The sequence below is a fragment of the Harpia harpyja genome, chromosome 10, assembly GCF_026419915.1.
Source record: "Harpia harpyja isolate bHarHar1 chromosome 10, bHarHar1 primary haplotype, whole genome shotgun sequence".
NCBI classification, from domain to species: Eukaryota; Metazoa; Chordata; class Aves; order Accipitriformes; family Accipitridae; genus Harpia; species Harpia harpyja.
The window spans coordinates 949,881-964,356 of record NC_068949.1 but is presented as its reverse complement, the minus strand read 5'-3'; the positions used below and the strand labels follow the sequence as shown (position 1 = coordinate 964,356).

Sequence of the window (14,476 nt, the reverse complement as noted above, 5' to 3'; positions counted from 1 at the left end):
GCCAACCCAAAGCCAACGCCAGCCCAAAGCCAAGGCCAAGGCCAACTCAAAGCCAACGCCAGCCCAAAGCCAACGCCAGCCTAAAGCCAAGGCCAAGGCCAACCCAAAGCCAACGCCAGCCTAAAGGCAAGGCCAAGGCCAAACCAAAGCCAACGCCAGCCCAAAGCCAATGCCAACCCAAAGCCAACGCCAGCCCAAAGCCAAGGCCAACGCCAACCCAAAGCCAACGCCAACCCAAAGCCAACGCCAGCCCAAAGCCAAGGCCAACGCCAGCCCAAAGCCAACGCCAGCCCAAAGCCAACGCCAGCCCAAAGCCAAGGCCAACGCCAGCCCCCCCGGCTCCTCACCCGCCTGCCGGCAGGAGAAAGCAAAGACAATGATGTCGTCGAAGGCCCAGGTGTAGTCGGGGTGGGGCGGGTAGAAGGCGAGCGCCCGCGAGGCCTCCTTCCGCAGGTCCACCAAGAAGGTGGAGTGCACCATGGGCACCGCGAAGCAGCCCCGGCGTTCCCGCTTCCGGATCGGCAGGTAGGCCGGCGTCCGCCTGTAGTAACCCTGGCGGAGGCAGGAACCGCCTGGGGGCTCGGCTCGGCCCCGGGGAGCGGCAGGATGGGAGGACGCGGCACCCGGGGGACCCAGGGGACGCGGCACCCCGCGGACGTGCCACCCAGGGGATGTGGAGCACCCAGTGCCCAGAGAACGTGACACCCAAGGGATGCAGTGCCCAGGGAACCTGGAACCCAAAGGACCTGGAGAATCCAGCACCCAGAGGACCTGGAGAACCCGGCACCCAGGGGACTCAGCACCCAGTGCCCAGGGCATGTGGCACCCAGGGGACCTGGAGAACCCAGCACCCAGAGGACCCAGCACCCAGAGGACCTGGAGAACCCGGCACCCAGGGGACTCAGCACCCAGAGGACCTGGCACCCAGGGGACTCAGCACCCAGAGAACCTGGAGAACCTGGCACCCAGGGGACTCAGCACCCAGAGGACCTGGAGAACCCGGCACCCAGGGGACTCAGCACCCAGTGCCCAGGGCATGTGGCACCCAGGGGACCTGGAGAACCCGGCACCCAGGGGACTCAGCACCCAGGGGACCTGGAGAACCCGGCACCCAGGGGACTCAGCACCCAGAGGACCTGGAGAACCCGGCACCCAGGGGACTCAGCACCCAGAGGACCTGGCACCCAGGGGACTCAGCACCCAGAGGACCTGGAGAACCTGGCACCCAGGGGACTCAGCACCCAGAGGACCTGGAGAACCCGGCACCCAGGGGACTCAGCACCCAGAGGACCTGGAAAACCCGGCACCCAGAGGGCTCAGCACCCAGAGGACCTGGAGAACCCGGCACCCAGAGGGCTCAGCACCCAGAGAACCTGGCACCCAGGGGGCTCAGCACCCAGAGGACCTGGAGAACCTGGCACCCAGAGGACCTGGAGAACCTGGCAGCCAGGAGACTCAGCACCCAGAGAACCTGGCACCCAGGGGGCTCAGCACCCAGAGGACCTGGAGAACCCAGCACCCAGAGCACCTGGACGACCCGGCCCTCACCTGCGCCGTCATCCCGCACCAGAAGTTGGAGTAGGCGGCGCGCGAGTCCAACATGGGAGCCACCACCGTCTTGTTCTCCGCCATCAGCAGCCCCAGCGTGTCAGGGTTGATCAGGACGTTGTCGGCGTCCAGGAACTGCCCGACGGCACCGAAGACGCCCGACCGGCGCCATCAGCCCCCGAAACCGTCGCCGCGGAGCTGTGGCCCCCCCCGCCCCGAGCGCCGGGACCCCCTTACCAGCAGGTAGTCGGCCCAGTTGGCGCGGGCGGACTCCAGCGCCGCCTGACGCAGTTTCATCACGTGCTCATAGCGGGAGGGGGACCAGTGCTTGGGGCCCTCCTCGTCGGGGTACCACCTGGGGAGGGGGGGGGTCCGCGCTGCCCTCCTGCCCTGAGAGACCCCCCCCAGCCCCTGCACCCACCCACACCGCTCCACGGGGACCCCTGAGACCCGGCACCCAGAGGGGACACCCCCCCCTGAACTTGGGCAGTCACAGCCCATGGGGCTCCCCTCAAACCTGGGCACCCACAGGGACCCCCCCCCCCCAAACTTGGGCACCCACAACCCAGGGGGACACCCCGTCTCAAACCTGGGCACCCACAGGGACCCCCCCCCCCCCAAACTTGGGCACCCACAACCCAGGGGGACACCCCGTCTCAAACCTGGGCACCCACAGGGTCACCCCCCCCCCCAAACCTGGGCACTTACAACCCCTAGGGACCCCCCCCAAAACTGGACACTCACAGCCCACAGAGGACCCCCCCCCCCAAACTTGGGCACCTACAACCCACAGGAACCCCCCCCAAACTTAGGCACCCACCACAGGGATCCCCCCCGAACTTGGGCACTTACAACCCATAGGGACCCCCCAAAAGCTGGACACCCACAGCCCATGGGGACCCCCCCAAACCTGGGGACCCCCCCCTAACTTAGGGACCCACAGGAACCCCCCCTGAACTTGGGCACCCACAGAGCTCCCCCCCAAACCCAGGCATCCACAGGGACACCCCCCCCCCAAACTTGGGCACCTACAACCCACAGGGACCCCCCCCAAACCTGGGCACCCACAGCCCATAGACCCCTCCCTAACTTGGGGACCCACAGGGACCCCCCCCAGACTTGGGCACCTACAACCCACAGAGACTCCCTCAAAGCTAGACATCCACAACCCTATGGGGACCCCCCCATGAAACTTGGGCACCCACAGCCCACAGGGGACCCCCCCCAAACCCGGTTACCCACAGGGACACCCCCCCCCAAACCTGGGCACCTACAACCCACAGGGACACCCCCCCAAACCTGGGAACCCACAGGGACTCCCCCCACAAAACTTGGGCACCCACAGTGACCCCCCCACAAAGCTTAGGCACCCACAGCCCATGGGGGACCCCCCCCAAAACTTGGGCACCCACAAGGACCCCCCCCCAAAACTTGGGTGCCCACAGGGATCCCCCCAAAACCTGAGCACCCACAATCTACAGGGACCCCCCCCCCAAAACTTGGGCACCCACAGGGACACCCCCCCCCAAAACTTAGGCACCCACAGCCCACAGGGACCCCCCCCCAAAACTTAGGCGCCCACGGGGGACCCCCCCACCCCCAAACCCAGACTCCCGCAGCCCACGGGGCTCCCCCGTGGCCACCTTCCCCCGCCCTTCCCGGTCCCCCCCCCGTCCCTCCCGGTCCCCCCCCCGGCTCCCATCGCCCCCCCCCCTCACCTCGGCTCCTCCATGGGCCGCCACTCCACGCGGTGGTAGAGCCCACGCACCCCCCCCAGCCACTCCCGCAGCACGGCCGTCGTGTTATCCACGCTGTGATCCACCGCCACCCTGCGCGGACAACCGCACACGACACACACACCCCCCCCCCGCCGCCACCATCAGTCCCCCGGCTCCCCCCCAAAACACCCGCTCCCCCCCCCCCCCCCCACCGACCCCCCCCACGCGTGTCTCGCCCACCAGAGCGCCGTCCGCTCCTTGGGGTGCCGCAGCCGCTCCAGCGCTCCCAGCGCGGCGGGCAGGGCGTGGGCCGCGTTCCTCGCCAGCACCGCGATCAGCGCTCCCAGCGCGGCGGGCAGGGCGTGGCCGCGTTCCTCGCCAGCACCGCGATCGTCACCCGGGGGGGTCTCAGGCCCGATTCGGGATTCCACCGTTCCTCGGGGAAATACCCGTGGACGTGGAACGGGCCCGATCCCGGTCCCGCCGCCAGCACCAGCAGCGGCAGCAGCAGCCGCGGAGGGAACGGCCGCCCCGCCGCCATCCTGGGCAGGCCCCGCCCCGCCCCGCCGGGCTCCGCCCCCGCCGCCGCCACGCCACGCCCCCTCCCCGCCGGCGGCGGCGGGGATGGAGGACACGCCCCCTTCTGGCGCGCCACGCCCCCTTTTGGCGCGCCACCCCGCGGCGAAGCCTCCCCCGCCCGCTCCATCTCCCCCTCCTCTGCTGCCCCATTTCACCCCCTTCTGCCCCACATCTCTGCCCCCCCCGCCCCATCTGTCTCTCCCTCCACTCCCCCACATCTGTCCCTCTCCCCCACCTCCCTCTCCTCTGCCCCCCTCTCCTCCATTCCAGCTCCCCCCGCCCCACCTCGCCCTCCTCTGCCCCACACCTCTTTCCCCTGCCCCCATCTCCCCCCTCTCTCTCTCCCCCCACCCTTTGTGAAGCCCCACAGCTTTGTTTCCCCCCCCCCCCAGCACACTCCGCACACGGTCGGTCCATTTCCAATCACTCAGTTCTTCACTGGACACGACCCGCTCCCGGTGGGGCCAAAGGGGTTCGGAGTCACCCGCCGGCCCCCGCAATGGGACACGGCCCCGCTGACCCCCATCCGGGGAGGGGTGAGGGGGTCACAACCAGTGAGGGGTGGGGGTCACAACCAGTGAGGGGGGTCACGGCCGGTACGGCGACGCCGCGTCCTCAGCCCATCTCCTCGTAGAGCAGCTCCTCGGTGCTCTGCGGCAGGAGAAGCCGTCGGCGTAGAGGTTGTGTCTGTTACGGCACGAGGCCTCGGCCAGCACTGGAAGAGGGAAGGGGAGTCATCCTCAGCGCTAAATTTAACCTTCAAAATGTCACTTTCAAGTACTTTCACCTTCAAAATGCTACTTTCAGGTACTTCACTTTCAAAATTTCAAGTATTTTTCACCTTCAAAGTGTCACTTTCAGGTATTTCCACCTTCAAAATTTCAAGTATTTTCACCTCAAAATGCTACTTTCGGGTATTTTACCTTCAAAACGCTACTTTCAGGTATTTTCCCTTCAAAATCCTACTCGCAAGTTTCAAGTAAAATTCTCAAAATCCGACTTTCAGGTGAACCATACGGACCCATCTCGGCCTGTTTTCACCCCAGTTTCGCGCTTGGCCGATGGAAAACCGCCAACCAGTTTTACAAGCGGGTGAAGTCCCCTTCTCACCCGTCCCCCCCTCCTCTTTCCGGAGGGTTAAAGCGGCGCCCGCGGCCGTTCCCCACTCGCTCACTGCCCATAACAGCTCCCCTGTTCGACGCTGTATGAGGCGGCAATGAAACACGCAGCCCTCCCATGACATCATGCCTGTAAAATGAGATGATTTTCCACCCCCCCCCACCCCGCCTCGGCTTTGGCCAGTGGGAGGTTTAGAGGTTCCAGCCAGCGAGGGGGGGAGGGAAAGAAAACTGGCAGGAAGAAAATAATTCACCTTGGGATTCTGGAACGGACCAAGGGCAACAGCTGGAAAGAAACTTGAATGTACAAACATGGAAATCACTGTCTAACAGCTTAAAAAAAAAAAACAAAAGAACACCCCCCCCCTCTCTGAATCTCAGCCGGGTACAGAAAAGCAGTAGCGACGATTTGGCGACTGGAAATATTTTGACGGGGGAAACTATTTTCGCTGGGCAACGCAGCCCCCCCCTCACCTCTGCCAACAGCCCGCAGCAGCACGGCCAGGACTGTTTCTTCATAAATATTTTCCAGGTTAATGATGCCGCTGAAGTCGGCGAACACGAAGCTCTCGTACTGCGGCAGCTCCTACGCGGTGGGGGAGGGAAGAGCGGGCAAGCGTCACCGTTTGTGTTCCCAGCGAACCGCGAAACCAGCAGCCAGGATGGGAAGAATTGACGGGAATCGGGTAAGCCTCCCCCCCCAAAAAATCAGGCAGAGCAAGGCCAGGGTCTACAGCAGCGCCCTCGGATCCCAGAGGAGCCCCTTTTCCCCCATGGCAGAGCGCCCTTCACCTCCAAAAACACCCCTGGGACTCGCTACGGAGGGAATCGCTCCAGCCAGCGTTCCGGCACAGCGAATGGGAAGATGTAAAAAAAAAAAAAAAAAAAAAAAAAAGAAGGAATAAAATAAAAATAAAGGAGAATGTTCTGTTCTGGGAAACAGCTAAAGGACAGCCACACCCACGGCGGCACGGAACAGAACATGAGTTGTGTCCGTTTGGAGGAGATTTTCGGGATGCCGTCTAGGAGAGAGCTGCGGTTTGGCAGCCTGCACCGTGGCGGCTTGAATTAAAAGCTCTTTTCTGTGGAGAGACGGTTCCTCTGCCAGGATGCTGAGGGAAGGAGTCGCTTTTTCTTGCTGAACTAAAACCCGCTTGTCTGAGCCCATTCCCCGCCCCCCCCAGCCTGTCGCAGGCACGACCGTACCAGCTTACACCCGGACTCCAAATGCTTCAGCAGAAAAGGAAGAAAAATCCGGACCAGCCACTCCTGAGCGAACCGCTTCCGGACGGAGCTGCTGTCGTAGTCAAATTTCTGCAATTCAATTCAAAAAGAGGACGGGTCCCTTCGCAACAACCTCACGTCTGCGGCGTGAAAGCAACGCAGAAATGCAGGGAAACGCAGCGAAGCGGGGTGGGTGTTCAACAGAAAAAAAAAAACCCAAACTCCACCTAAATAAACCCATCGAGAGCGACCCCCGCCTCACCTTCAGCACCCGCTCTTTGACTTTCCCCAGCGTTTGGGTGAGCCGGCGCCGGCCGGCCGCCTGGCCGAGGTGCTGCTTCGAGAGCTGCAGGAAGGTGTGGGTGGCATTCTCCATCAGCTGCAAGATTAAAAAAAAAAACCACCTCGCTGAGCCGATACCGGGCGTGCAGGACCCAGGATTTTGCTCCGCATCTCGCCCCCCCCAGCCCTGTTGTGAGTCCCTTTCTCCTTAGTTAGCCAACTCGGGGTTTGGTTTTCTTGTTTAAACTAAGAAAATATTTGCAGATTTTTGCTTCGTGCCTTTGGAGCACCCCAAGGAGAAACGGAGCACGAGGCGGGGGAGCGAGCGGCTGAGGCCGGAGCCAGAGCCCCCGGCGTCGGACCCCCCCACCACTCCGAGCGTCAGCACCTACTTGCTGCATGAGGTTCTGCGCGCCGAGGACCAGGCTCGTCACGCCGCGGAAGCCGAACCGCTCCTCCAGCCCTCGCAGGCTTTCTCGATACAGGTCGGCCTCCTCGTAGCACAGGTGCATGACTTGGGGCTGCCAGGACGTTCTCCCCCAGCGTCAGAAGCTACGTCAGAGCAGCAACGCGTCACTCGGGCGGCGCGCGGCATCCCCGCGTTTGCTGCCCGGGGTTGTTGGGATCCCCGGCTCCGTATTCCCGCTTTCCGCCCTCCCGTTCCCTCTCTGGAGCATGGACCACCAGCACGTGCTCAGGGAAAGAGCGTGAGCCCAAAGCGTCCTCCGACATCTCCCCAGCGGCCGAGAGACCTGACGCTTAATAAAGCTCAACCCCGTGAGAACCCTCCTGCCGGGATTCGACACCGATTCAAAGGAGCTGCCGCACTGCGACGACGCCGACGCCTCAGGAATCGGTCCCGCAACGGCCGCGGCGGGGCTGGAAGAGAGCAGCTGCCTTTGCCGTCCCGTTCCCCGCGTTACCTCTTTCTGCAGGACCGTGACAGGAGAGCTCCGGACGAGTCCGATCATCTCATCAACCCTCTGGGCAAAGAGCGAGCGAACCGCCTCGACTCCCGAGCTGACGGGACGCATGAGTTCCTCCATCACGCACTCCAGGTGAGGTTCCACGCTCCGGCCGCAGCACGACTCCGCTGGGCTCTGCACTGCGGCTGCCAAGAGCGAAAGCTGTGGGTCGCCCGACGGACCGGACCGTGCTCCACGCCGCGCCACGTTCCACGCCGTGCTGCGCTCCACGAGGCACAGTCACACCCGTGGGGCTCAGGTTCGGGTAGAAAACGCCACCTGAGATCTCCCACCCACAGCCCCTCTTTATTACACCCAAATTCGCCATAGCTGTTGGTCGGCGGTTCCCAAACCGACGCTATCCAAGCCAGCACTTCACAAACTAAGGCCTGCGACTAGAGGAGGACGAATTTCACGGATTTGTCCAGGTCTTTTTTATTTTTGAACCTGTGTTTTTGCCTTTTATCACAACGTTTCCCCCCGTTTGCCCAACCTTGGAGTTTGCTGGCTATCTGATCCTTCAGAGTCAGCATCTGATCCAGGTCGGGGCGAATTTTCTTCTCCAGCTCCGTCTGTAGTTTTTCTTTCTCCTTCTGAAAACCTTCGAATTCGCTGGCGATTTCGCTGAGGATCAGGGCATAAACCTCCTGGAGAAACTGGGCAGCCGATGAGGAGTGGGTGAACCAGAGAAAGAAGGAACAAAGGAGAGGTAAGAGGCACAACTTTTGGGAACGTTACCGTTACTGGGCTCACCACTGAACAAAAACCCACCTCCCATCCGTGTCACGCTCCTGAAATTCCTTGACTCATCCCACTTCGTTTCACCCAACCCAAATATCAAGTAATTAATTCATCCCTCTCCATTACAACCATCCCCTCGCTGCCGATACATGGAACCAGCCACATCGCTCACACGCCGCAATGCTCCACGTTTTTCACTCTGGCGCTTCCACGGGAAGCGGCCCCGGAACGAGCCTTTTTTGTCCCAATTGTTCTTTATTTGAGAAGTTTACACACGATGCTCCGCTCTCCCTCCGAGCACGCCGGTCACCACCGCGTGTGCCAGCGTCAGCACAGCCCTGACTTTCGGGTGCAAGCGACACCCCGGGCATTCACCTGGAGCCACAGCTGCCGCCGCCTCCTTTCTGACCCTCCGATGCTCGGGAGCACCTGAGAGCGCAGCACTGGCAGCAAATCCTCCATCAGCACGTTTCCGAGGATCTAAAACCCAAAACGAGCGGCTGAAACCACATCGGAGCAACAACCTCGCTGGAAAAGCTCCGGTCTCGAACGCTTTACCGACCTCAGGTTCCAGCCCCAGGAGAAGATCCCCTGCCCCGTAGCGGCCTCTCTCTTGCCTGTAAAACCGCACAGCCTCGAGGAACGCCTCCGCTTCCAGAGAATCCCTCCTCTGTAGTTCTGAGGACAAAGGACGGGCTAGTCCTGGCGATATTTAATCGAGGACACTCAGAGCAATTCCCACCAAACCGCGGGAACGCAGCGGCTAAAAACTATTCCGAGCGAGAATAAAGGCCGCAAGCAGCGCTCGCCCTCCGGGCACAAACGTGGCGAGACTCCACTTGCGCTGCCTGCTCCGTGAAAAGATCCCCAGGGCGGAGAGCTCATGCTCTCGGACCTCGCCGCTTCGTTAGGCGGCACCCACCCGCTTCGGCAGCCTCACCCGTGCTGCGGTAACGAATGCCATCCCGAAGAGCGGCCTTCCAGATCCGTCGCGATTCCGCCGAGTCTGCGCAGAAGCAGAAATGCCTCCGGAAGGGATGGTAGAGAAAAAACAGAAACTCTCCCGGCGGGTCGGCGAAGGGGCTGCCACCTCGGGGAGGAAGGAGAGAGGAAGGAGCGCAATGTACGCTGGCGCTGCAACAATTTTGAATTAAATCTCTATAAACTCTTGCAAGCTTCCCTAGCGGTAAGGCTGCCGTTCGTATTTTCATTCAGGAATACCAGTTTACGGATAAAGTAAAACGCCGTCCTTCAAGAACGATCCAAGGCCCCGCCGCGTCTCAGCCGCTCGTTAGAAAACGAGGGGGATCACGCCCCGCCAGACGTCGGCCATCAAGCCAGGGAAACGCCAAAGGGACGGGATCAGCTGGCGCGGCCTTTGCCGAGGTGGGCGGCTTTTCCTTTTTTTAGCGTTAATAGACGCAACTAACAGGAGTTTTGGCGCAGCGTGGTAAACAGCAAGAACCATTCACAGGGGAGGAGTATGAATGTTTTGTTCCAAGAGCAGATTGGTAAAGGCTCGCCTCCTTTTTAACCAGTATCTGCAGCAGACTGGAAAGATCCCAATTCCATTACGTTTTTTATTTTAAACGGTGCCGTCCGTACTTTAAAACAACAATGGTAATTTACAAGTGTTCGCAACCAGATATAAACTCTTTTATAGTAGGCAGCTCTCTAATAAAAGCCAGAGGGCTGCATGCTGAAGAGCTGAACAGAGAAAACCATTTGAAATGAATTTCAGTCACTGGCAAAGTTTCTCTGCAGCTGCTTCTGGTTTCGTGCCACTCGGGTTTCAGATTTTCACTTTCCAGCTGGCCGAGTCAAGCCGTGCAGGCTGCCGGCAGCCCCGAGCACAGCTGTCTGCCGGAGGAGAATGCCAGAGGATGCGGAGAAACAAGGAAAACAACAGATTCAGCTGCAGGAGATCTCAAAAGCGCCAAGTCTGGGCAACACCGAAAGTTTCGCCCCGAGCGTTACGGCTCTGCCTACACATAAGAGAGTTTTCTCGGGTGCCTTTTGGCGCAGGGTCTCTCGGCCGGACACAGAACCTGCCTCGTGCGTTCACCTCATCCTCCTCCGTCACGCTCCGAGGTGCCGAACCGGACTCCGCTCCTACCCCAGCCACAACCTATTTCTTAACCGTTGACGCATCACAGAATTACCTGCGAGTCCTTGGCACAGATCGCCAAGCGATTCGGCGTATTCGCTCGGCGAAGACAGCAGCAGGTAGCCGGAGAGAGCGGTCGAGCCTCTGGGCTCGCAGCCTTTCCTCAGGGCCTGGAAAAGAAATCAAAGGGCGAGTCCTCAGCGAGGGTTTGCAGGCGGTGATTTAATTGTTCACACCGACCGCGGAGTGGCTGGCGACAGCGAGCGGGTTCGTTTCTCGTGGCTTCGCTTACGCCAGAAGCAGAACTCGGTACCTCTTTCGCGCGAAAGAGGTACCAACAATTAAAACAACAGAAGGATCCAACGCAACGTGGTGATCCGGGGTGAATTTTAAAGCACATGGAATATATTTGTGGAAGGATTCTCCGTGCAAAGAGAACCGTTGTTCAGTCGTGCGGGTGGGAAGCGGCAGGCTTTTACACAAGCGGCTGGGCAGGGGTATCTGCACGGCCCCGTGCCCGCCTTCGCCTCTGCCTGCAAGGGATGAGGTTTTCACGAGGTTTGACCACAAAAAATCCTCTATTTTACGACCTCTGCAGCAGCAGCTGCAGGAGCATGTTTACCTCTTCACTTTCGAACCACTGCAGGGTAAAATCCCCGAGCAGAATGAAGTAATTCTCCTGCCAGCTGCGAGAATCGCCGTCATACTGGGAGAGCAATCCCTCATGCAGAGCAGCATCGGGCGGCCCCCGGAGCTGAGGACACACAAGAAAAGAGCTGGAAAAGGTGCAAAGCGTCAGCGCTGCGGGGAGACGGACCCATCGCCCAGCGCGTACGAGCTGGCCCCAGCCAGACCTTTTGCTACCAGGGTTGCAAAAATAATAGCGAGAGGCAGCGGGACATGGACATCTAGTGGTGGTGAAAAGCTAAAAAACCAGGTCGTCACTCTCTGTGACAAAACCGTGGTGCTGCTGTAAGGGCTTCGATGGACTTTGGCACCGATCTGTGAGCTAGACCCTCGGCTGTCGATCCCACCTTCTCGTCTCTCTTAAAACACGCTCCTAAATATTTACTTCTAAGCCACAAAGGATAAAAGTTTTCCCTAGCGACAGGTCGCTGTTCTGCGTAACGTTCAATTACACGATGAAGCTGCAACGAGACGGGGAACAGCAGCCGCGTCTTCCCAGGCACCTCCGAGACAAGATGGACCTCGGCAGGTTCGTGTTCCTCGCGGAGCCTTTTACCTCTCTTGGCAGGAGCTGCGGGGCCGGTTTCCCTTGGGGGTCCAGCTCCCCCGAGACCCGTCTCAGAAGTGCAGTCGCCAGCTGCCTCCGGTAATAGGGCACGAAGTTCTTCATCGTGGCGTCCGCACGACCTGGAGGCACAGCAAGGACAGAGCCCGTTTTGGGGGGCACCCTCCTGCCAGAGGAGGCTGCTCGCTCCTTTTAATTAACATTTTTTTTTACTCTCCTCTAAGGACAGCAGCGGAAGGCGAGCGCTGAGGCATGAAGCAACCTCTCCGTATTTCAGGAAATAAAGAGTTACGGCTCTTTTCTTTCTTGCGCTTGTCGCTGGACCCCACTCCCAAACTGCGGGCGCTTTGTTACCCCGGGAATGCGGCCAGCATAGGCCGGGAAGGCGCCTGGTCAAAAAAGAATCTGAAATGTCAGAGGGTCCGACACTAATCAAAATTTAAAAAGGCTTCTTATGTGCCACTGCTTCTCCAAACGCTTCTTCCGCCAGCTGGGAAGATGGAAACAAGAGAGCAAATTCATCGACAGCAGAGTTACCGAAATGTCACGCCCTGTAGGCTTGAAAGAATCGGACAACAAAGCCGCAGTCTGAAGCTCCAGGGGCGTCTTACGGCCCAGAGAAACGCGTCGCTCAAGACACCGGAGGAGGCAGGGAGTGCAGCGAGCCGACGCTCTAAGGACGAGGCGTTTCCCAACCCTCTCTCCGAGAGCCATCCGAAGAGGAAGGTACCAGAGACGAGGGCTCGGAGACTCCTTTCGCCCGCTCTGTTGGTTTTTGTCCAACTAACGCCTTAAAACCAACGGCTAAATCAGATTTCACATCTCACCAAGCCCAAACGTGAGCTCAGCGAGCACCGACCCAGTGCTGGCAGCCTTGCGGCGCGGAAGGAGGGCTGACACCGCCAAGGGAGCCCTGCCACGACTCGCTGCGAACAGAATTTGTACTTCCCCCCCCCCAAAAAAAAGCAACGGAGACAGCCAAAGTCCTTTCTCACCTCTCAGATACCTGCGCTGTCTCCCGTTCAGAGGGCTCGAACACCTTCCTCCCATCTTCGGCCTCAGCGCGCTCGCTGCCGGCCGGGCTCCGAGGCCGGGCTCGGTGGTGGTGAGGGGACGCGCCACATGCCGGCTTCTCCGCCCGGCAGCGCTTTTCCGTCTCTCTCCCCTCCAGATCATCGGTTCATAAATATTCAAATAAAGTCTCGTATCGAACCCCCTCCCCCTCACGAAATAAGCCTTAAAGGGGCAGCGGCACCTCTGCGGCTTCCCACCCCTTTCTACCAGTTTCTCCCCAAGTTTTGCGTGCTAAAACGGCACCGATTTGGTTTCCGATTTATTTTTGAGACCGGGCGAATTTGTGCTCGGCCACATCCCAGCTCAGGGGGTCCCGCTTTTGCAGCGGGACGGCGCTAGCTATCTCTTCGCTCACCCGCACGTGCTGTTTCCATCCTAGAAACAATTGCCAGTTACCGTTAATTAACACAGAACTATTCAAGACGAGACTGCGCGCGCTGGAATTTAGATTTAGGATGCTAAAGCGGTTCAGGTATAAATTTACACGACGCTACGAAAGGCGCAACCGGGTTTATCCAAATTTGCTCTCGGTGCTCCATGCTCTGCCCACCTCGTCCCCGTCTCGGCTACCGCCAGCACAAGATACCCCAAAACCAAAGGAAGGGGGTAAGGAATTTGGGAACGACGCAGAAGCGACCGAGTGGGATACAGCGAGGGGATTTTTCTGAGTTATTTCCAAATCTGAGAGCATATCACGGAAACAGCCCCGCTCGCTGCTGTGCTCTGCACCTGTTCTCGCTTCCCTAATCAAGCTTGAACGAAATCTGTCGTTTTGACCGTTACGCAACCGGTGGTTTTTGATACCCTTTGCGCCCCACGGGATGTGTAGAAACAGGAAACTCTGAGCAGAAATATCTGGCACTCGCATCAGCCCCCAGGGTGGTCAAAAAGCCCAAACGCTTTTAATAGAAGGCAATCAGTGGGGGATAGTTTAGAAAAAAACATAAAGCCGAGTGGAAAAAGGTTTCGGAATCACCGGAGGGATGACACGGTGCGGCTGCGCAAGAGAAACGGGTTTCTACAGACACGGCACCACAGACCTGACACATGGAAACTTACCACCGCGCATTTTTGCACTCACGTTTGCCAAAACCACCTCATTAAAACTTGCATCGTTTGTCAGGTCCCAGAACAGGGAATCGCGTTATTTTCAATAATTTGCATTAGATTTTAGTTTCAAAGTCTCGTCCGCGCGCATCTGCTCTGCTAGCTTACTTTGCGTTTTTAAGATGTGAGGCTCTGCTATCGGGCAGACACAAACGTGATTTTAGTCACGTTCGTGTTTAACTCGCAAACCCTGACGCTTTTTGCCTGGATCTCCTTAAAAGCAGTTTCGGAGATACCAAGAACAGCCGCTGACCAGCCTTGCTTCGCAGCTCCCACCAGAATCTATACGTAACCCCCGGGAAGGCGACGCTAAAGATGACTACGGACGGCAGCGACAAACCCCGGGTACGTCGCTGACGAAGGCTGAATCGCTCGTAGTCCGGCAGCCGCCAACTCCGCGGCTCAAAGATGCCGTTGAGAGGGACGGCTGCGCCCGGTACTGCCGGCTCAGGGCTTTTACGCTCCAAGTCCTGTCCAACTGCTTTGTGATGTACCTGTAAATATCCACGTCCAGCCCAGGAACCTCAATTCTTGGGGTTTTTTTTCCCAAATCTGGCACAGAAGCGCTGCGCTTCCTAGAGCGTAAAAGACACAGGAACGCCGTTCCTTTCCCGCTGCACCGACAGACACCGCGCGATCTCAAAGCGCTGTTCGCTACCGAAAGCCAAAACCTTACTGCTACGCACGCAGGGATGTGAAAAAACAAGGTAGGAAGGAGCCACCGACGCCAAGTTTCAGGCAAAAACTGATGTGCAGTTAAA

At 59.3% G+C, this 14,476-nt stretch overlaps 2 protein-coding genes across 2 annotated transcripts; both read right to left on the bottom strand.

Moving 5' to 3' along the window:
* Window positions 1-57: 57 nt before the first annotated feature.
* On the bottom strand, window positions 58-3,972 carry COLGALT1 (collagen beta(1-O)galactosyltransferase 1). The gene is made up of 6 exons (XM_052799750.1): window positions 3,659-3,972; window positions 3,507-3,602; window positions 3,267-3,377; window positions 1,786-1,903; window positions 1,549-1,683; window positions 58-552 (listed from the first exon to the last, which is right to left on the bottom strand). The coding sequence occupies exons 1-6, from the start codon at window positions 3,970-3,972 to the stop codon at window positions 121-123; spliced, it is 1,206 nt and encodes a 401-aa protein (XP_052655710.1). The 3' UTR covers window positions 58-120.
* A 285-nt stretch (window positions 3,973-4,257) lies between these two features.
* Window positions 4,258-13,946, bottom strand: NIBAN3 (niban apoptosis regulator 3). Its single transcript, XM_052800148.1, is given in 15 exon segments — window positions 4,258-4,507; window positions 4,510-4,560; window positions 5,438-5,549; window positions 6,170-6,277; window positions 6,450-6,566; window positions 6,862-7,003; window positions 7,373-7,580; window positions 7,928-8,090; window positions 8,551-8,655; window positions 8,738-8,853; window positions 9,116-9,265; window positions 10,338-10,452; window positions 10,905-11,036; window positions 11,526-11,656; window positions 12,530-13,946. Coding segments are annotated over 15 exon segments (1,878 nt in total). The 5' UTR covers window positions 12,711-13,946; the 3' UTR covers window positions 4,258-4,460.
* Window positions 13,947-14,476: the final 530 nt, after the last annotated feature.